At 45.5% G+C, this 23,042-nt stretch overlaps 1 protein-coding gene across 3 annotated transcripts; it reads right to left on the bottom strand.

The window, feature by feature from the left end:
* Positions 1-1,531: 1,531 nt before the first annotated feature.
* On the bottom strand, positions 1,532-22,464 carry rgl1 (ral guanine nucleotide dissociation stimulator-like 1). 3 transcript variants are annotated; one of them, XM_005932471.3, is made up of 18 exons: positions 21,958-22,464; positions 9,717-9,827; positions 7,940-8,148; positions 7,768-7,842; positions 7,492-7,682; positions 6,936-7,060; positions 6,606-6,821; positions 6,422-6,525; positions 6,191-6,275; positions 5,967-6,056; positions 5,652-5,738; positions 5,419-5,451; positions 5,212-5,333; positions 4,828-4,917; positions 4,487-4,673; positions 3,384-3,629; positions 3,182-3,296; positions 1,532-2,937 (listed from the first exon to the last, which is right to left on the bottom strand). In XM_005932471.3, exons 1-18 carry the CDS (start codon positions 22,132-22,134, stop codon positions 2,750-2,752), a joined length of 2,451 nt encoding a protein of 816 aa, XP_005932533.1. In that variant the 5' UTR covers positions 22,135-22,464; the 3' UTR covers positions 1,532-2,749. The 3 variants fall into 3 exon arrangements, with proteins under 3 accessions (XP_005932533.1, XP_005932534.1, XP_005932535.1); XM_005932472.3 differs by lacking the exon at positions 21,958-22,464 and adding an exon at positions 11,801-12,342; XM_005932473.3 differs by lacking the exon at positions 21,958-22,464 and adding an exon at positions 10,706-11,637.
* Between the last annotated feature and the right edge of the window lie 578 nt (positions 22,465-23,042).

Genomic DNA, 23,042 nt, shown 5'->3' with positions numbered 1-23,042 from the left:
CAATGTTAGTGCGTCCTGCAAGAGCAGAGGAAGACCTCTAACACTGAAACACACAAAGCTGAAGCTTAACAGCACTTATTAATCTGCCTTTAAGTGTTCCTAACCTGAGGATTGTTGTCAAGATTTAGACTGAAAAAGGAGCACGAGTCAGAGTACAGAATAACTCCTCCATGTGAATACTTTATCAGCTTCAGGAGAATAAATAACATTCACTCACATGACATTTAAAATAGCACAAAAGTTCAAACACATATGTGAACATTAACGATGGTGCACTGATGCTGCACCTGTTAGCTGAGCCCGCCGAGACTTACAGTAGGCGGAGAATGTTGAGGTAAATTCGCAGACTCTCGTGTCTTTTGAGTGCAAATAACACTATTCATGACAACACAAAGCCAGTTAAAGTTCAGGTTCCCAGTCTGTCCGGTTAGAAAGCACAAACCACTGCGAGTTCTGTTCAGCTGCTTTGGTGCAAATGAAACAGACGACAGGGTCTCTAGATGATTCTTCTTCCTCCCTACTCGTTTTTCTCAGGTTTTGCTTTTTGTTGGTGTCCTTTTCAATACTGGCAGGAAGAGATGGTCTCAGAAAGGTACATCCATGCGTGTCTTCACACCAAGGTTTGCTGTGAGCGTCTGTCACAGAAGGACCGGTATCTGCTCCTCTGTGTGAGAGGAACTGGAGGAGCGCCGACATGTTTCTGACTAATCTGTCAAAAGGAAACTCCATGAGGGTAGCATAAAATCCCAGCAACACTTCTCACAAACACGTCTTCCCAGTTTATTCCGTAGCTGTCGACCTTAAACTAATCGAGCACAAATTCCCGCTCTAACCCGAATCCTAAACTCTATCCTTAACCCCGAAACAGGCCTTTGAAGTTGAAGTGATGACCCTCAATCACAGGGTCTAACACTACATTGGTCCTCATAAGCACACCCACCCACCCACACATACTTTTAACTGTTTGTTTCATTTTGTATTGCCTCCTACATGGTGACTGCTTTGAAAAAGTAGACTCGTCTCTGCTTTTTAGTTCTTTTCATCATTTCATGTTTGAATTAAAATGAAATTCTTTTATTGGCAGTTGTTAGGCTGTCAGCTGAACGAGTCCTTGAAACAACCAAGCACACCCACCAGCAACTGAACCAGCACATCACACAGAGACAACCTATTGATGTCTGTGATAATGTTTAGAATGTAAAATCTAGTGTTTTTAAAGAAGGGGGATCTCATTTGCTTCTGCCGTGTCCTGTTTTACAATAAAACCTGTGGATGTCACACGTTCGTGTTTGAATTCCTAAAAAACAAATTGTATAACCAAGGAAGGAAGGTCATGACTGCTGCATTCAAGTCAGCACAAACGTTTCCCACTCAGCAGAATGAGTTGGGTTCAGTCCAGAGCAGCAATGTCAGTCCTAACAGTGCGGAGCACGTGATCTGCCACTGCACAAGGGTAAAAATACAGACGCGAAGCTTCCTTTAGGCCTTACGGATAATAAAGTCATTAAACACGACAGGCAATGAGTCAGAATAGTGATAATAATTTATTTATTCAGAGTCTTTGGCAGTGGAGAACAAACACCGAGGCTGAATTAATGAGAACATTTTCACGTGACGTTCAGTTTTTATCTGCGGTGGAGTGAAAGTGTGAAGGCTTCTGACATGTGTTGAAACAGACGAACAGATGGGCGTTTACGGCGTTAAATGAAATGAAGTATCCCGCCAGATTTATGACACTCTGACACAATTAGCATGTATGTTAGCAATGCTCCAGTCTGGTATACATGTGTGGCCTGAACTGTGTTACAAAAAGCATAGAAAAAGCAACAAAATTACAAAAAAGAAACTCATTTAGTGAAGAGGGAGCAAACTACTTCACGCGGCAGTTTGCACGCTCTCCCATATTCACATCCCATTGGCATCTGCTACCAACTGTCAAGTGCAACTCTGTAGTTCATATAATGAAGGGCAAAGAGGTACAAATACTTTCCATTTCAGTACGATACTCCGCTTTATCCTTTTTGTTCTTGTACAACTCGGGTTTTTTGTAGATCTGAGAGTCTCTCTAGATTAGAAAGAAGCTCAAACACTCTTTACACCCAAAACATTGGGCAGGTAAGGCAATTCAGCATTTGCAGAGGACTTGATAAAACCAAGTACTGGAACCAATCAGAATGCACAAAATGATGCATTCGTCACACAGCTCACAATATGGAGAAGAACACACACACACACGCACACGCACACACACACACGTAGCTGTCTGACAACGGAAACCAAAGGCATCACAGCTTCTGTCAATTATTAATATCATTCAGAATACTGTTAGAGGTCCATTCATTCATTCTTTCACTGCTCCATCTTCTGTCTCTGCATTCAGCACTCTTGTATTAGGAGAAAGGTAAAGCTTGAGCTACATGTACATCACAAGACATAAAGGAGTTCATTCAATATCAGAATACTGTTGGAGGTCAGGAGGTTGGTGCTCCCAATACATGTGCAAAAAATATCTGTTGTAGTAAAGAGTTCAGGCCACTTGGGGTCACTGTTTCACTCTGTCACAGGCATTAGCAGTTTAATCCACATCCAAGGTTCACGTTAAGGCTGGGCGAGGAATGGCACAGTTCGGGATGAGAGGGAAAGTCTGAAAGCCCGGAGGGTTCCACCCTGGATCCCAGAGAGCTCCTCATCCAATTATATGTCCACCCTCCGTCGTGTCTCGCCCTGGGTTAGTGGTGACACGGCAGGGTCACAACGTGACTTTGCTAAGTCTAAGCGAGAGGCTCGAGCGGTGCTGGGTCCGCGGGAGCGTGGAACTACATCGGCTACGCAGCTGCACGGGCCGGCCTGCCGAGCCCCGCACCCGCAGCAGGAAGTCAAAGTTTGCCGACGTGTTCATGGCGTAAAAAACGTTAGCGTTGTCTGGAATCACCAGTTCTGAAAGAAATTAAGAGCAGGATAAGAACCGGGTAAATTTTACAACCGGTGATACCATCTTCACACCAGTACAGAGGGCAGTGTGGTTCACAAAGCCTGAAAACAGCTAATTAGTGGAAAAAATAAATTAAAATTCTGACGTGCAAATCTTAAAGAATTGAGTTTTTATATAACTACTGCTAGCGAGCAATGTTAGCTTACGGTTAGCTTACAGTTCCCAAAGATTTTGAAGTCGATGTTTTACCTCTCTCCTCCGAGATGACCTGCACCAGCTCGTATCCTTCCTCCGGCTCCACCTCCAGGTTGTGCTTTGCCATTGCTCTAGCGATTACAGCTGGGGTCTTATCCTGATTGGTCAGCTGTTTGTGGGACAGATTAGATTAAGTTAGCTTTAACATAAACTGTGAAAATGTAAATCTTTAGCAGAAGCGTCAGTACTTATTCACCAGTATGCTCTTGTACAGATTTCCGTTGCCGTGTTCCAGACTGACTCTTATGATGCAGGCGTCCTGGGCCTGGGTGTTATAGGCGAGAGTCTGACTCGGGGAAGACAGGGGTGTGAGGGAGATGGAGCGTCGGTGCATACAGGAAGGCCCGGGGAAGGAGGGAGATGTAGGAATCACGGAGACGCTGGCTGTGGAGGAGTTTGTGTCCATAGAGTGGAGTGAAGTGCAGGAGGATGATTCTGATAGCTGGGGGTCACGATGAAAAACAACAATTATTTTCATTTTTCATTAAAATTATTATTAAGATTCATTATCATCTGACACAACTCCAACATTTACTTCATTTTGCATCTTGTGTCAAAAGAGTTAAATGGAGCTTATACGCTGGCCGGCCACTTGGCTCATTACACCTATTTAACTGTCCAATCACGTGGCAGTAACCCAGCAGATTTAGCCATGCAGACAAAGTCCAGACAACCCGCTGAAGTTCAAACATCAGAACGAGGAAGAGTCATAATTTAAGAGGCTTTGACTGTGGCGTGGTATCTGGTGACAGACACACTGCTCTCAATATTTCAGAAATATCTGATCTGCTGGGACTTTCCCACACAACCATCATTACAGCCAAGGTCTGCGGAAGAGCATATCTGAATACACAATAGGTCCGTGCTTGTTGTAGCAGATGGGCTACAGCAGCAGACGACCACACTTGCGCCAATCCTGTCCGCTAAGAACAGGAGACTGAGGCTACAGTTCATACAGGGTCAGAATTAGGGCGCGAGGGAACGGGAGAGTCACGGATGCAGCAGCTGTGTGATGAACTGCGCGTTCATATCAACGTGGAACAAAATCTGAATAATGTTTCCAGCACCGTGTTGAATCTGTGCCATGAAGAACTGCACCAGTTCTGAAGGAAAATGCATACTTAATGAAGTGGCCAGTGAATGCTCAAAAATTAGAACATTTGTTAATTCTCATGTGTAACTTTATATGTGTAAAAATGTTAATCCAATAAAAAATTTAAATGGAATTGACTCGTTTTTAATAAAGTTGTGTACTTTTTTTAGTGCACAGCACTTCCTGCCGGTGGCTTTGTCACCTACCTTGTTTTGCTGGGAGTCGGAGGTGTGAGTCGGGGTGGCGAGTCCCTCGCTGTCCGACGGACTGCCGGAGTCACTGGAGGACACGCTGACCGAGTCCATGCTCTCTCCGGAGCTGCCAGTAGGGGGCGAGCGTGGCGTCTCTCTGACTGGAGAACTGGCCGAATTACTGTCTGTTCCAAGAAAAAGCCTGAACAGAAAATGAAGCGAGCTGTTAGATGATAAAACATTAAAAAGTCCCTGCAGTTTCATTTCCTCATTCTACTCTGGACTTCACTTCAAATTTAAAAACAGCACTCGTCTTTATTAGCTTCGAAAAATGTCTCCTTTCTTAATGCACTTACAAGCTGAGCCTCTTCACCATGCTTTTCCGAGGTTTGGTTAAAGTCGGACTGCTGTCACCGAGACCTTCAATCTCACAAGACAAGGCATAGCTGCAAGAAAGAGTATTAACAGTGAACCTTCAAGCGGATGGTGGTTTCAAGAATAGCAGTGAGACAAAAAAAAGCGCTCAGAGAGCAAAACAACATGTAGAACAGATCAGTAGGAACTAAAGAAATGACAAAATCAGCAGGGAGAGACGATAAGAAAAGACAGAACAAAGCTGCTCTGGTGTATTTGTGGGGGAACAATGGATCCAGCAGACCATGACTCATGCACTAATTTGCTTATTATCACATGGATAACGGTGCAATGAAAATAAAAAAGGTATTCAGAGTAGAGTGTACCTTTCCTCCTCGCTGAGCTGAGGCTGGCCCTTAAACCAGCGCAGGAAAGCTGGGTCTGCAGTCAGACAGTAGCTGTTACAGGCCGACTGGAGCAGCTTGATCTGAGCGATCACCTCAAACTCCTGCAGAGGCACAAAGAAGGTTGCTCAGAGTAAACACCACGTGAGTAACTGTAATCACGTCAAAGGAGGCAGACTAAAGACTCACCCTGCGTCTCTTCTCGAAGTTGATCAGACCACCCTGCAGAAGACACAAAGAGCACGCCGTCAGAGCCGAGACATCACGCGCCAGCGACCGCTTACGCAAACAGCGTTCGGCGGACAGCTCCACAAACGCACCGACAAAATTCCTCACGCACTTATGGAAACTTAGGCCCATTTCTGACAGATAGACTTTCAAATGTTCAAACACTCGCACACACGATCAGCAGGTGCTCTTACCTCCACTAGGTCAGGCAGGGCCGTATCCAGCATGGTTAGGTCGGTGAGGAAAGTCCCCAGGTACGGTATCGTTCCCTGCATCGCTCCCTGTGGAGGAACGGTTCGATTATTCCGTGGGATGTTGCAGTAAAGTCACATCTTTATTTACACTTTGTTCTTTGCAGATGGCGATGATAATAACAATGGGAGCGTGGCACGTGGAGTAAGCAGAGCTGTGTGGCTTCACGATCTGCACAGGCTAGCAGTCAGTGTAGAGTACACCGCTTTGTTTGGCGTTTGTTTCTAAAGCTCGTTGTCAGCCGGCATTTGTCTTACCATTTCCTTCTGCAGCTGGAGCCTCTTGTGGGTGCGTTTCTGGTGCTCTTTGGCACAGCTCTCGAGACTGGCAAACTTTGACGTGCCTTCCTGTGGGGCAAACAAAAAAAATGGCTCCAATTCTGGTTCCAACCATGCGGCGAACAAGCAATTTTGGGATTTCGAGTAACAGATGGTTACTAAGCATTTCTAAACTGGATCAGATATGAAATGAACACACTCACCCTCATCAGTAGCTCTCTGCTGGTCAGGTAGTTGTTATGGTCCGAGAAAATGTCGGAGAGCTCCTCGAATGTCTGCACGCTGTCTCTGCAACAAGCGCAGATTCGCGTCAGCTAACGTGATGTGACATGGCAGGAAAACACGCGTGCAAAACACACCGAAGGATCTGCGAGATCTCGTTACTATCAAAACCAGCTGAGATCATCTGCAGAGCCGAGAGTTCGGAGGCTTACTTGTGCACGCAGGCCCACACTCTCTTCAGTCTGTACAGAGGGTTGGACTGAAGTGCCGACACAATGGCTCGCAGAGATGAGAAGTTCTTCCGTATTCTGCACTCCTGTTAAAAGACGATCACAAGTCAGATAACATTCTTACTGATTCCAAGCGTTCGTGAGCGAGTCTGTCTCTTCGGCCGACCTGCGCGATGTCTATCCAGCGCTGGATGACCCGTGCTCTGACGTGAGGCCTGAGCTGTCTGTGCTTCAGCACTGTGTTGACCACGCAGGCCGCGACAGCATTGAACTGCGTAATGGTGGCACGGATGGTGGGAGCGCTGTGCTTGTTGTCCTTCTTGTCCCTCTGAGACCAGACAGAGCCCAGACAATGATGGGGTACGACCTTTTTGAACAGCACCTAAAGCACCACCAAGAAAAGCCCCCCCCAAAGAGTACGATGTTAGTGAGGCGACGCAGAAGAAGCGGGATGTAACCTTTCCCTCCTGTTTCCACATCATTTCCCTCCACTTACCGCATCCATGTAGGTCAGCTGCTCGGCCACCAGGTCGGCGTCAAACGACAGGAAGTCCTCCTGGACCTCAATCTCCGCTTCATCCTCTTCCCCCAGGCTATATGAATGGTTGCTGTGGAAACCAGCTGAAAATAAACAAAACAGGCACAGGAAATAAACGACACATCTGAGATAACGCATCGTTTCTCAGCGACGGAGGAAGACATTTTAAAGGAGACCTGCTATGCTTTTTCCCATGAATACAGGAGGCAGTGATGTGAGCCGTTCTCAGCGTAAACACTGAATCCTCGTTAAATATGGTCAAAGTTTACAATACTGACGTCAGCATCATCTGCATGATATCACAGAGAGGCAATACTCATAATATGAACTCCACCCCACCCAAGTGCTCTTCAAATCCTCTGTTTGTGAGGGGTAGCCAATCAGAGGGAAGTTAGCTTAAAGGCAGGGGCTTAATGGCTGCTTGAAGGCCCAGCACAAGGTAAAGAAAGAATTTTAAAATTGTGAGTCATGCAAAGCTTAAAAAGATAAATAAATAAAAAGAAAATAGCGGTACCATCAGTGTCATCCATGCCGGCCTGAGCCTGCAGCTGTTCCAGCAGACCCTCTGCCTTTCTGAGAGCCTCTGAGCCTGGCAGAACCTTGCGCAGGTAGTCCATCACCCTGTGGAGACAGGGGTAGTCTGGAGGCTCCTGGAAGTCTTCGGGACACTGATCGAGCCAGGCACGCAGGATCGAAGCCAAGGTGCTGTGGAGAGAGCCGGGAAACCTTTTAGAGAGGTGGAAATCCAGGTGAGCGGGAACACTGATGCGCACGTCACACTGCAGCTCACTTTCTGATGGCGCCGGTGGTTTCAGAGCCGTGGCATCTGTCAGCGCCTTGCTCGTTTTCTTCCATGCTTCCATATCTGTCACAGAAAATAAGAAGACGACGCGTTTTAAAAATCGCCACAACAAACAGGCAGAGTATTATTTTTCAGTTCGCATCGTGTCATTTCAGCCTACTTGTCGAGCAGCTGCTGCAGTACGGTTTGCGTGCACGCGAAGGCTCTGTAGGTGGAGAGGAAGATGGACGTGTAGGTGAGGTCGTTGTCTCCGAACGCCGTGAGCAAAGTCTCCACCAGTCGCTCCAGCGTTCCAGCACGGATACTTCGGATTTTGCAGGTCTCCAGCTGGCTCACCGTGTGGCCGGGAGGCAGGCGATCCCCTTCCGCCTAAACAAGAAACATGCGAATTATGACAAATTTAAGCAAAAACCACCAGAAACCTATTCTACAGCCGTGGGTAAGTCTACCGCAGGGACACAGTGATTCATAACAAATCCACAAATGTTTCTTTAACTTGTCACCCATCTGCCTTATACATTTTTAAACTGTTGCATTTCTGCAGTTGGCTGGTGCTTGTAATGCTTTCACCAATACATTTAAGTAAAGGGTCGAGAGGAACTCTGAAAGAAATGGAAACAAACAACAAGGGCTCGAAACATCAGGGGGATGAAGGAAACAGTACGGTGACCTATATTTAATTTGGATTTCTCCAGATGTGTCCGACTATTGTGTCTACAGGGAAAACAGAACGGGTGGTTGCAAAACAGCAGGGGAGAGAGAGAGAAGAGAGAGTAAGGGGTGGCACAAGACCCAGAGAGAGAGAGAGACCTTGGTGAAGTTAGCACGCTACAACAGGAAACGCTCCAATCTGCTTTTAATCACAGCGAAGCCCCTCCTCCACCATCCCTCCAGACAGAGAGGAGGATGGCGGCACAGTCGACTTCTCCCCTCCGATAACAGCTCGGAGCACACAAAAAGTCTGATTATTTATCTGTCCGAGGCGATCCACGGCACCGCCACAATGAGCACAACTGCACACACACACACACACACGCCTCAAACTGTGCAGACTGGAGCTGCTTTTGTTCTTGTACAGCTGACTGTTTATAGTAAATATACTCATCTCATTGGGAGCTCGCTCTTTGTTCTGCACAAAACACCCATGTTGTTTTAATCAGCTCTAATTGGGCTTACACCACTGTCAATACATCCAGGCAGTGTTGGAGGCTTGCAGCAGATATCAGATTCTTCTTTATGCGCCAGCTCTCATCCCTTATGTCAGCCACACAGTTCCAAAGAAGCTAACAAACACAATATCCTGAAGATCCTTTAGCATTTTCTGGGAAAACTCACCAGAGAAACTATGAAACTAAGAGAAACAATGCTCCTAATTGCCCCGTCTGTGCAGTATAATGATGCACTGCATAACATCTTATTACGGATACATAAACAGCTCTGTGGGGGAAACGGCAATGCCTTATATTCACTGAAAAAATGCACAACTGTGGGAAACTATGTCACACCAGCATTCTGCAAAACAGGGGAACGTGCGGGCTTTGTTGGCAGCTCGGAAAGTCAGGAAATCACATGCTTTGGCTAAACGGTCCAGCTCTGGTGAAGCTGTTCGTTTTCAGCAGGCAGCTCAAAGGTGTTGTCTCCACTGGGAGATTTATAGCTCAAACGTTAAAACAATAGGAGCCTCGGTAGAGCACAATGCCCCGAGAGAAGACAATACAGATTAGGTTTGCCATTTTTAAGGTCAGCAGTCTGAACACAGATAACTGGACTGCTTTAAACAAAAAAAGCCATCTGGACACGATAAAATCTAATCCGGACATTGTTTGCTTTAAAAACATTCACTTTTTTCCCTCTACAGCAGCTGAGAGTGCAGAAAGGAGTCTGAACTTTTAACGTTTGAAGGTTTGGAGCTCAGCTCCTCGTCAGGGCCTACTCACCCCCAGCCATCTCGCTCCCTTGTTGGCCGCCTGCTGAATCTGGACCCTCTTCAGCGTCACGTTGTAGACTGCTCCGTCCTCTACTTCCTCCCCCCAGTCCTGCACTGAGCTCTGAAAGAAGATATCGGTGGAAATATTAGAAAGATCGAGACAGACGCGCTGCAGAGCTGACCAACACAAGTCTAAGTTCAGTAGTTTAACAAGAAAGGAAAGTGATTTTTGTGTATGAGAAAAGCAGAGGGAACGGAAAAACGCACACACAAACAACTCCAGTGCTTAAAAAAACTAAGAAGAAGAAGTGAAGTGCAGTAAAACATCAAGAATGACCAACTCCCCAACCCCCATCCCTGCAGCCTGCCAGGCCTCCCTCCCTCCTCCTCTCTGTCTCTACTCCCTCTTTTATTCCCAATCCATCTCTTTCATGATGTCTTGGTGTCTCTGGAGCTGAAGTCAGAGCTGGACAGCTTTACCCGAGCTCACCCAAGTTGTAGATAAGAGCCAGAATGGGCCAAGTCCAGAATAAACACCTCCACAGTAATATTTACATTGCTTCCCCCCCCCCCATGAACATATGAGTTTGTCGGTTTGTCTGCTTCTACAAGTCGGCGGCGCTTGATTACAAATCAGTGTCGCAACCACACCGAGACTAAAAGGATCCACCGAGTCGAAAGCGCTGCGTCTGCTGCTGGTTGTAAATCAATGACGGCAGCAGAGTGCATAAACAAACAGAGGGAGCAGAGAGGAATCAAAACCCCAAACTGCTGCTCAGATATCGCATCCAAACAGAGGCCGAGGCCGGCTCAGACACCAACACATGGAGACGAAAACAGAAGGAGCGGACAGCCATCGAAGGATAGGGTGCCTATAAACAGCACACAGGCAAAATCTCAGCCAAGTCCTCACACAAAAGCAACGGACGCCAAGATTACTCGTCCCCATAAAGTCCACACAGACGGGCCGCCGGCAAAGAGATCAAGGGCCAAACTCACCATTAGCAAGTTCAATGGTCAGTCCTGGAGACCAGTGGCGCTCAGCCATTACTCGGCAGTGTTTGGATTCGAACAGAAACACGTGAGGGGCAGATATTCAAAGAAAGCCAAAAACAAAAAGATGTGATTTTAACCGACTCTGACAGATGAAACCAGCCAACGCGCCTGCGTTACTGCAAGTCAGAGGATCTGAAACATGTCTGTACGCCCGTCCCATGCTGCTGTTCTCCATCTTGTCCTATGGTCAGCAACATGTTTCTCTCCCTTTCTCTTTTTTGGCTGCTGCCCGCTGGCTGGCACAGAGACAGATAAATACATCAGTGTATGAGTCATGCAGTCCACACACTCCCAAAACAATAGCGGGAGGTCCCTGTGCTGGCTGGCCGGGCTGCTGAGTTCACAGTCTGCACACACAGACTGCTTTCTGAAAGGTGGACAGATTTTTTTTTTAAAAAAAGCTACACTCTCTTTGTGTATCAAGTTTGCTTTTTGTTGTTGTTTTCCCAATGCAAATCCAAATGAAAGCAGCCAGTAACATATGTGAATAAGTTATCCAAGCATCCAAAAAAACAGAGTTCTCAGAGAGCAGGAGGTGAGCTCTTTACACCGCACTACCTGGGATCCTTCAAAAATCTGCACAAACATTACTCTCTCTCTGCAAATAACTCTAATCTGCACATCAGCCCATCAGCTGGTTGGGAAGAATAACGGAGATAAGGAGAGTGGCGCTGATCTGTTCGCCTGGACCCAGCTGCACGGGCTGTGATGGCCCCGGGGCCTCGCCTTTTGCTCCCCCTCTGCTTTTTGCTGTGGAGCCCATAAAAAACCCACGAAGAAGTTTGGATCTACAGCATCAGGTGAGGACATTTCTCAGCATTATCCACTGAACCGAACTCCTCCACGTACAGGTTCGAGCTCACCGCGACATCTTTACGCAGCAGTAAAAACAACCCTCACCACCACCCCCGCCCTCTCCCCCTCACTCAGTTATCCGCTACTTTCCCAAGCCTACAAACACTCACCCCCTTTTCCACTCTAACCCCCCCACTCTGACCACAAACAACAGACACTGCGAGTCTGCGCTTGGATTTTTACCATCTTAGTTTTCCAGGCGAACTTCATAGTGAGCGCTTCTCTCATGATCTGAAGGCAGCATCAGAGATCGACGTTTCTCCCGCACGTACACAAGAAGATGCGCTCCTTTCAAAATAAACTGCGATCCGCAAACGTTCGCTGCGCTCTTTTCCAAACTCCAAGCCCTCCTCTGTCAACAGGCGCTCGACTCTCCGCTGAATGAGCAGACTCCTCCTCCCTGCACTCGCAGCAGCCCCATTTAAACTCCTCCCCCGAGCTCTTTCTCCAACTTCCATCAGACTGACATCAGCGCACACGCAGGGCTGGGACTCGAGCGTGCAAAATATTCCACATGCATAAATGTCCTTCCTCCGAAATTCATAAAAACATTGACTCAAAAAACAATAATAACGTGTTTATAGTATAACCTGGTTATAACCCGTGTTTCATTCATTAATCACCAATAACTATCATTTGTTTTATAGTCATTTTCATTCATCGCTGTTTGTTTTTTAAAGAAATTATATTTTAGGCTCTACCTTCGTATAGTAAACTTTTTTTTTAAATAAATTTTTAAATTTAATGTATAATTTATGGTGGTGGTGGTGGTGGGGGGGGGGGGGGGATTAAATTAAACTGCCTAATCACTTAAATTTTTCTTTCAATCCTGTTTGTCCTCATTAAGTGAAAATTCATCCAGAATATTCACCAACTCGCGGCTGCTGAGAGAGAACGTGAAGCTTCTCAGGCAGGCAATCCAACTTTATTTATAAAGCACTTTAAAACAGGACCAAAGTGCTCTACAGTAAATAAGTTAAGAACAATAGATAAAACGAAGCAGCAAAAACAAACAAAAAAAACACATAATACATAAAAAATTAAAACAGCCCTATATTAGATAAAACAACAACAACATACAATCAACTTAAAAAAACAACATCTCACAGGGTGTCAAAGAATAGGCCTGTCTCATCTCTAAAGGCAGATCGCTCCACAGTTTGGGAGCTGCTAAAGCAAAAGCACAATCTCCTCTAAGTTTACGCTCAGTCCTGGACCTGCTGATCAGCTGACCTGAGAGAGCGGGTGGCTGTATAAGGCTGTAGCAGCTCACAGAGATAAGATAGGGCTAGGCCATGGAGGGCTTTAAAAGCAAATAAAAGAATTTTAAAATGAATCCTAAAATGAAGGAGCAGCCAGTGAAGTGAAGCTAAAATAGGGAAATGTGCTCAAACTTTCAAGTGACAGTTAAAAGATGAGCTGCAGCAGTTTGCATCCTCTGTAGATAAGTAAAGTATGAAGCACTGACCCTAATATAAAGTGCATTACAGTAATCCAGCCGACTGCTAACAAAGACCATAAATAATTCACTTAAAGTTTATTTTTTAACACCGGTTATGGTGGATTTGGGTTTTTTGCGGTTTGTTGCAGTCAGGGTGGATATCCTGTACTCTAACACATTCAGGGTTTTCTTTGGTTGATGATGAAACACACCAGCTTTATGGATACAGTTCACCGGTCCGATTACGAACATAAGCACCACCCATGTGGAGAAAAAGTGAAAACACTTTCGTTTATGCTTTGAATTACCCATGAAAATGGCAATTTTCCCATTTTCATCCTAATTGGAGTCATAATTCTTAGTCAAATGGGACACTTTAATAAGCAAATCATTGCAGGAGAATGGAGAAAGCTATAAAACTACAATTTCCTTTCCATATGGGCAGTTAAAATGAAGATTATTGCTATAATGCATTAACATACAGATGTTGTTTAAGAGGATGAAGTGATGGACTGTAGGCCCTTCTTGTATGAAGCAGCTGCAGCCTCGCAGTCCCTGCGTGGGACAATACAAGGAAGGCTTCAGATGGCGTCACCGCTACTGTGCATTGTCAGTAACCGGAGAGGAGAACAGGCCGAGTGTGTGAGAATGGATAACTCTGTTTCACTGTGTCTACACACGTACTCAAACAGCCCACTTTTGTGAATAAACAGGAGGATGTGAATCGAGTGGCTGCGTTGTGAGGGCTCTTTTGGTGTATTGTAAACAAATATGAAAAAATGAGCCACCTGTGACTCATTTACATGCGCTAAAATGCTAAATTGGTGATCCAATAGTCACAAGGCCTTATCCAGAGGGGACACTGGAAGCCTTATGATGCTAACTGTCTTCTGAAGCAGTGGGAGGTAGATCTGTGGTGGTCCCCTTTTCAAAATTGTGTGTTTTTTGTGTGTAGATGCGTAATCACCCAACCCACCTCCCTGGCTCCCAAACGTCACCCTCTTCGTCACTGGCTCCCACTGTCGTCCACGGTGCACCCCACTCACAGACACACACACACAGCACTGCACTGTAGCTCCACCCAGCTTTGCCAGGAGTACAACTGAGTTGGTGGTTCTCCATGTGCGGTAACCGCACAGGATTGGCTTTTCTTCTAGCTGAATTTTCATCGTGCTGCACATCTGGCTGCTGTCCAGTTCCCAGGCCCAGTCTTAGGAACTCTGGGAAGCCCAGAGTGCCAGTGGGAAGGTTGTGACCCCACACGACCTCTAGCTCAGCCCCTTTGGGATTGGAGTGTTGGTCTCACAGTGGGAGTGATGTCATCCCTCAGTGTAAACAAGACGTCTGATGAGCGTGACAGCTGCCGCTCTGTCTGATGGACGAGTCGATGAGCGTGCTCATCTTTCAGTTTGCTTCCATTGGGCCCATTAAAGTCTGCTCTGAGCTCTAAAGTAGATTTAGACTGCAGATTTCAGTAAATTCAGAGCTGCTTCTGGTTTCAGTCAATCCCAGCTCTGAAGGACAAATCCAAGAGGAAACAGCCTGACATTTGGGAAAATCCACCTTCTGTAAGAAGGTACACCAGATTCGAGCCAGCAGGTCAGCTGACTTTAAAGAATGAAATGAACCTTATCGCACTTTCAATTAATTCATGAACCACAGACTGTAAATAAAAGATGAACTTCCAGGACTGAAAGTAGAGCTGCAATCTTTTGAAAGGCCAGCAGGGGGCGACTCATCTGTCTGCAAAAAAGAAGTCCAATTGTAGAAGCAAAACAAACAAACACTGAGCTGACCCGTGATCTCAGTAAACTCTGTCCTGATTGGTTTATGGTCTTGGTCAGCTGCTGGGTTGAAATATTATTAATTTGTGTCCATTTTGTAAATTATGGTCCAGAAAAGAGTCAATCATGTGAAGTATGTCTCAGAGTAGATCAAAACAGACCGTTTGTTTTATATGTTATAATATTAGGAAAATATAGTTGGATGAAACAAAGGTTCTTTTAATCGTGCACAGGGGTGCATCTTATTTGCTTCATTCATTATTAAATATAGTAAATGAGAATTAAATTCTGTGGAGGAGAGGTGCAATACTGTAACACAATGCTACAGGGTAAATACGTCATTATACACTGTATAAAAAAAATGTTTTTCCATCCTTGCATGTATACGCGTGCACAGCTCCGTAAATCTAACTCAGCTTCATGCATCTCTCTAGAAAGCCAAAGTTGATCATGTTTCTCTGTCTGAACACTGCACACTAAACTCCGACACAGTCGTCCAGGCAAATCCTCATTCCAAGTTTTCCGCTCTGTTGAAAAACTAATGACGTAATTACACTTAGGAAAGCCCTTGACAAGGGAAGGCCATTTTTTGAATGATGGATTACAGCCATTATTGGGCTTCCCGAGTACTCTCTTCCCTTTGTTCCTTGGTCAGAATAGCTACAGCAGAGACAGAGAGGGGACAAAAACAGGAGGAGCACCGCTTGCACTGTTATTACACCACAGCAGGGAAAAAACGCACATTCCAGGAAATCTCCTGCTTCCTGCCTCCAGCCTCTCGACTCCACCGAGGCTGGTGTCCTCATACCTGACTGGCTGTGGAGCCACTCTGTCCTGGAGAATGGTCATAAAGGAAAGGAAAGGAGAGGAAAGGAAAGGATAGGAAAGGAGACGGGAGGTGATTTAATACTTAACATGAACAGATTACGTGAGAGACTCACGTCAGCTAGGAATGTCAGCACAGAAAAAACAGAAACCGCTAACACACAGGGGACAAAATTAGGAGGGTCTTGGGTGGCATGTGCAACGTCTCTGTGTTTACACGTTAGATAAGAAGGTCACGTATCAGAGAAAGTGTAGTACACTTTGGAGATTAACTTGAAATGGCACTATCTGTGCTGTGAGAGGGAGAGACCGAGGCAGGCGGGGGAAGAGTTCACGGCACAGTCAGAAACCGAGAAGATCCACACTTGTGGAAAGACAGGCGCGATACAGCTGGACCAGCTCATGCTGGCATGCAGAGAGAAAGTCATTCCGTCATGTAGGCGGGAAAGAGACGTCCCTCTCTTTCTCCCGCGTAAACAGCAGACAGGAGATTCATCGCAGTGAGAGGAGTATCAGCTGTGATCCTGCCGTGGAAAGTCTCTGCGTCAAGTCCAAAAATTTGGGAGGATCTTTCCCGGTACTGCATCGGAACCAGATGTTGCTCAGAATGTCGTCCATTTCTCTTTTGCGCTCAGTCACTTAATCACACTTGCCTTTCACTGTGTGTTTGTGTGTGGTTGGTGGGTTTGTGTTTGTGTTTCCAAAGCATGCTTCCCAGCAGAGGGCAGAGTTCATAAACTGCTGTGTTTATCCAGAGTCAGCAGAGGCTCAAGTCACCCCGGGGCAGAGGGAAAAAAACAAGAGGGCTGGATTTATGGGTCAGGATGATCTGCTATAACTTCATAAAAAGCTGAAATGACAGAATCAAAGCAGCTTAAATGGGTCGTTTAGGAGCAATGAAGCAGTGGCAATGCCCCCAGTCAGCACATGTGTTCATGTGACGGGGTTTTAATGATGTGGCACATCAGCAGGAGATGGTCGGGGAATCCAGCAAAAACAATAGATAATAGGCATAAAGACTGTCAGGTCATCTCTCATGAAAACACACAGCTGCACGCAGCTTTTCTTCTGTTTCTCCCTCACTCAGCTCAGCCTTTGTTCAGGCGGCCACATTAAACGCTCCTCTCCTCGCTCCTTCCCACTCTCCCCTCCTCTGATGTCACGTCTCTGCTCCCCTCAGATCTATTGTCCCGGCTGTTGTTGAGCTAGCTCTCTCTTTCTCTCTCTGCCTCTGGACGGGTGACATCATTAGTTTCCAGTAAAGTCCAGAGCTGCAGACAAGAGACCCCCCACACCTCCTCCTCCACCTCCTCCTCCACACTTCACATACAAACCAAACTAATACAGCTTTCAGCTAAAACTGTTTTTCAGTCCAGGCTTGTTATCATCAAAGCTACCAAATAATGTTTAACGAATGCAAAATTTGGGGGCACATGGTTTTTCTCAGCCTGCATACGGGCTCAGTTGGACTGTTACACAGAAGCTGGATAATCCGATTTCTGGTGACTCAGATACCACGATGCTTGCTAAGGTGATTTCAGGTGTCTCTGTGTTTAAAAGAGTAAGAGAAGTCACGGTAAACCCTCCCCTCTGTAGCCCCCAACTGTGACCACCCCCTCCCAGATCTAAGCCCTGCTAAGCCCTGAATGAATCGGTCTGGACTGGCTTGGTTGGGCTGTCTGACCCTCTGCTAATGAGAGCAGGACCATCTGTTGCTCAGCCAATAATACATGCGACTCTGAAGGCATCACGTGTGCAAAACAAAGCAACACAAACACACCAAAGTGCAGCAGCCAACAAACCAAAACGACAGCAGCGTGCTGTTTCCACTTGTTTTTTATACACTTCCCCGTAGCAACAAAAACACACTCCTTGCATTTCATTTCTGCTGCTCAGATTAATTCTGAGCATTATTATGCACATCCACGGGTTTTTTCATAGGAAATGAAACTGCAGGAGATGCACAAAAAGCAAACATTAGCTGCTCTGAGGCACAGAAACGTCACCGGTGATACTATACCATTAACCGAAATGTAGCAAGATGTTTACTCTGCCAGAGAGCGAACACTGTGAAAACCATGGTTCCTTAGCATATAGTTTTCATGTTATTTATTATCCACTGTAAGGTCAGCACAGTTATTGCAGCCAGTAATCTGCTGGTATAAAGTCTGTGAGTGCTGGCCAATCATATTAGAGCTGGAAACCAACAACCCCCAGCTTTACTAAAACTGGGCACACACACACACACACAATGCCAGCTTGATCCCAGTCACGGGTCCTGCTAATGCTGCATGTCCTGCCTGAGCGGGAAAAGGAGTAGAGAATTTTGTGTGTGTTTAACACACACACACACACACACACACACACACACACACACACACACACACACACACACACACACACACACACACACACACACGCCAGGTATTCATATCTTGTGGGGACATCTAATTGACGTAATTTTCTTAGCCCCTTGCCTTAAACCTAACAATGAAAAATTAATTCCTAACCCTAACCCTAAATCTAACCGTAACCCAATTGTAACCCTGTCACTAAAACCACATTTTGAATCTCAAAAATATTTTCAAACTCGTAGGGACCAGGATTTTGGTCCCCACAAGTATAGTAAGCTTCCAATTTTTGGTCCCCCCCCACACACACACACACACACACACACACCGCAAACTAAATGAAAGCTGGTGCTGCCTCATATTAACCCACTTTTAGCACAGCAGTCAGCACCATGCACCCTTACAGCTACCATATGGTGTGATGAGTTTCTGCCCCAGTTGAGCAGGCTGCTCCTGGGGTGTTGTTGCCCTGGGATGGACATTTGGGTGACAGAAGCAATGCCTTTAGTATTGACTTTTCACACGAGTCCTATTATGTGACTTAATTAGGTCGAAGTTAACAATACGGACCTCTACAGAGCTGCAGGCGACTAGACAACTTGACTCGCAGCACGTGTAAACAACATTCGTCGTGGCTGACTGACTGAAAACGGCGGCCGAGGCCCGCATTTAGGAGAAAAGAGAAGTCAGTGTAGTGTCAGAAAGTTACTGAACTGTGCTGTTGAAGAGGATATGGTCCTGTTTTTGTGTAAATTCAGAAAGAAAGAGGTCAAAAGGCATAAAAACTAGTTTCATCCGGACGAACAAATCACCTAAATGTCGAAATCATTGTCAAGTCATCAAAACAAATGACAAGTAAGAGGCAGAACTGGAAGACTGGAAATACTGAGACGTCACGGAGCATCAGCACTAAACGTGCACTTCTCTCTCCAAAGAAGTCGAGAAAGAGGAAGCAGGAGCGCTAACTCAGCTTTCTGCCTTTCTTTCAATGGAAAACACAGCATCATCAAAACTGCCTGCTCTTGTTTTTCCTGTATAAAGTCACTTCTGTGTTTCCAGCTTATGGCCAGCTGAGGTTATTGAACTGCCCTGCAGGTTACTGTAAGCCATCCGCTGATATTCCCAGTGCTGGAGCTCTTATTGATGGACCTGCTGCTTAATTAAACTGCCTAATCAGTGAGTAAGAGGAGGGTGCAAAGGACACTACAGACCGCAAAATGAAGACAACATTTCTATCGAGTCCTTCATTCCTACTTGCCACTAACCCTCCAATGTTGAATTTTATGTAACAAAAAACATGCATTTTATTATCGAGTTCATTTTTTTATGTGCACATTCCAGTCGTAAGTTTAACTGTCAGTGAACCTTTGATACTGACTGCCTCCTCAGCACTCCTCCCTCATCTCTGACTTGAACTGTGGACCTGACAGCTGTCTGCAACAGGCTGAGTACTGCAGTCACTAACTTTATGACTGATATGGTTTCATAACCATGTGTAACTGGGTACAAAGCAAACTAAGAATAGAAGCACTCGGTGCAGGTTATCCTACATGACTAAAAGGAATTTCTTGGAGTTGCTGCAAGTAGCTGCAGCACAAATACTTTTCTTTACCTTACATAATTTTATGGAAAGACTATTCCAAGCATGTGGACAATCGCAGCTCTGTAAAAACAGTCAAACAGATAAGCATCTGACAGCAGAGCTGATGTATGTAACCTGAGCATTCAGAGGAGGTCTGTGGGCTAACCTCCAGCATCCTTACCCCTTCAAACAATCGCAGGAAACAGCGCTGTGTGATGGGGCAACATGACAGCCAGGATGTCAGACAAGCACTGAGGAGGATGGTCTTCAGGCACCACTGTGTCACACTCGTCTCCTCTGAATGTGGATAATAACTACAAATACATCACTGCACTGTGTTAGATGCTCAGTTTACCAATAAAAGAGCAATCACAGTGAATCCAGCAGAACCGTGTGTTTCCCTCCTCGTGTTCTTTTTCCTTTGCAAAACCTAAACCTGCAGAACCAACGCTGCACACACTCAAATTGAATTTGAGTGTGTAGCAGCTAATGCAGCCTCCCATAGACATGTGGACTTGCTCAAGAGGAGAAGAAAGAGAACGCTGCGCTAATTTTAAAAGAACGATGTTACCCACCCCTGTACAATTCTGGGCCCACACACAATTAGCATCCTTCTCCGCTAAGCATGGCAGAGATTCCTGCGAACTGAGTCAGCTGACTTCCTGCCTGCTCTCTGCACACACGAATGGAATAAAAGAAATCATATGGCTCTTCTTACACTTTCCAAATCTTATCGGACTAAATAGAAGAAATCATGATAGCAAAAAGAGTAATTTCATACAGTTTGTTTACACTCGCAAAAATGTTTCCACGAATTTCTTCTCCAGTGACTGTGATGGGTTTTGAATTGCTCATTGGATCAGTTTCCAGCACTTGTTGAATGCTGTAGCAACAAATGTTTGGCCCCTCCACCACTCAGTGTTCTTCCTAGCAGCTTAGATTGAACTCTTGTGTACTTTTTTTTCATAAACTCTTAAACAGGCAGGAAACAGACAGAAACCCTCTGAGGAGTCAGCATCTGATGTGCTTACATAGCATCCTCGGGTTCTCAGACTGAGCCTCACAGTCCCGACATTCACGTTTAAATTTGTAGGTGTCATCGCGGTGGCTTTGTCGATCTTTAATATACTGTTTTTGTTCTTACACCCAGATTTTTTTCAGTTGTCAGAGTTTTAGTTTTCAAACGTCTGCACATCTCTCTGCTTTTCAAACTTTCAAACACTGCTCGTCCTTTATCCTCATGGAGTTATTAAGTTTCAGATATTTTGCAATAAATATATTTTAGGTTAAAAAATCCTGCTTCTGGGAGATTTTATTCTTTCTTCCTCTTATTGTTTTTGTTAAAGGACGCTTCATCGGGTTGGTTTTCAGACCTCAGTTTCTCTCCTCTACAAGTGCCTATGCGCTGTCTGAAAACACCAAACATACTTTCACTTCAGCATTAATACCACAAGTAAGTGTGTGCATCAAAAAAAAATAGCCACAGCTTAGCTGGAATAAGCCGCTGCTAATTTTCTGGCAGTCACGCTGTTTTGGGAAATGAGAAACACCAAAGATGAATAAAAATAGAGCTGAATAGAAGAATAAATTTAACAAAAGCAAAATCCAACACATTATGGCTCCTGTTAACTTAACATTTAGCAAGACACACTCACAGAACGACCAGTAAGGGGTCGTTCGAATGAATGAGAATTACTGCGTTTCATAAGAGGTCAGCCGGACACCCGTCTGTGTCACCAAAGGTTACCGTCGTGTTTGCGTTATTTCACTATGAGCTGTCAGATTATTGCATAAAACTTACTCAAGTAGAGGCCAAATAGAGGAATCATATGACAGACGGCAAAACATTGACCAAGCGATTTCTTAGTTTAATATATGGAGAAAATTAAAGGTGTGTTTCATGTGGTTTTTGTTGTGTAGACAGCTGGATGCAGGATGTGTACATGTTAGCTGTCCCTGTGTAACATCTGCAGATTTTCCTTCCCTATGCTTCTCCTCAACTTTCTCAAGATCACCATCCGACAAACAGAAGTGGCAAACATCACCCGTATCTTTGCTCCTCAGTGCGTATCTTTAATGTTTATAATTCCAAGCTTCTTTTCTCAGTGTCGTTTTTTTCTCTCTTCTCTGGCTCCCAAACTTTTCCATTTACATTTCCAAAAACCCAGCATTTGACAGCACGTACACACACACATACTTCAGCACCTCACACATTCCCAAACAACAGAAGGCCTTCATACGAAGGCCAGCAGCTGCCAGATTGTTTAAGGAGACTGGAAATGTCTGTGCTTCCCAGAAATACAAATAGATTTCGTGCAAACAAAAGAGTTGATAGATATGATTATTCTCTGACTGACCCAGTGTCGCGGGCTGCTCTCCGGGGAGCGAGGCTGGTACCTCTGCAGGGCAACCCCTCCCTCCCCCTCCAGTAGTAAGGTGCAGTCCAGGTCGGGGTAGTGGTGATGGTAGGAGCCTGTAGGCCAGGGTAGGAAGGTGGCCAGAGGGTAGTGAGAGATCATGCTGATCGCCTGCATCAGCGACAGGGGTGACGAGGATAGCAGATCATACTCTAGCTTGGACGGCAGGGTGGATGGAAACGTCTGTGTCTGCGGCCTTTACGAACTGTGACGAGGTGGAGGGTTTCCTTCAGGATGAACTTATGTCAGATTTGCCCTCCTCTCTTCTCAGTAAGGTTGCAAACTGGTCTTGGCTTCAGCTCAGAGGTGTGACTGATGAGAAATGCCCACTCAAGTTGTCCACCTCAGTCTTCTCCCTTCCTGTTTCTTCTGTTTTTTTCCTCCCCTCTCAGCGCTCAAGGAACTCCGTTTGCCAACAGCTCTCAGCCACATGAGTGATTAAAGTCTATTGTCTCTCTCTCTTTCTTTCCTTGCCCCTTACATTCATCAGAGCTAAAAGGGGAGGAGTTATGACCTAGTGGCCCTGCCCCCCTCCTACGAAAACTACACACTAAAAGCAGAAAAGGACAGTGAAGATAGAGACTTAAAGTGTGTCTAACATATTGGTCCTGAGGACTCTCCAAAGGTTCCTCAATAAATCCTCAGAGTTTTGAGAAATGACCGTGTTTTTCTCTAAGCTTAAAATCTTCCTTTCTTAATGTTCTCGTCTTTGGGTTATAAAAGTCCTTAAAGTCTAATAAAATGTTACAGCTGAAGTGTGAACAACCTCATGAAGTTACTGATTTAACTCTCCGATAAGCAGCGCAGCTTGTTGGCATTCGTGACAGCGGGGTCAAAGGTCAAACCATAATAAATGTGTAACAATGACGGCCAGAGGGAGAGAGAGAGCCTGTGTGTGTGTGTGGGAAGGGAATAAGAAGCAGTCATGTGTAAAACACAGAGAGGAGGATTATCTGGGACCAGGCAGTGCTCTCACACACACACACACACACACACACACACACACACACACACACACACACACA

The sequence above is a fragment of the Haplochromis burtoni genome, unplaced genomic scaffold (genome assembly GCF_018398535.1).
Source record: "Haplochromis burtoni strain Fernald_Lab_line unplaced genomic scaffold, NCSU_Asbu1 Contig_13, whole genome shotgun sequence".
NCBI lineage: Eukaryota > Metazoa > Chordata > Actinopteri > Cichliformes > Cichlidae > Haplochromis > Haplochromis burtoni.
The sequence above is the reverse complement of the archived record's forward strand: the minus strand, read 5'-3'. Positions and strand labels throughout refer to the sequence as shown.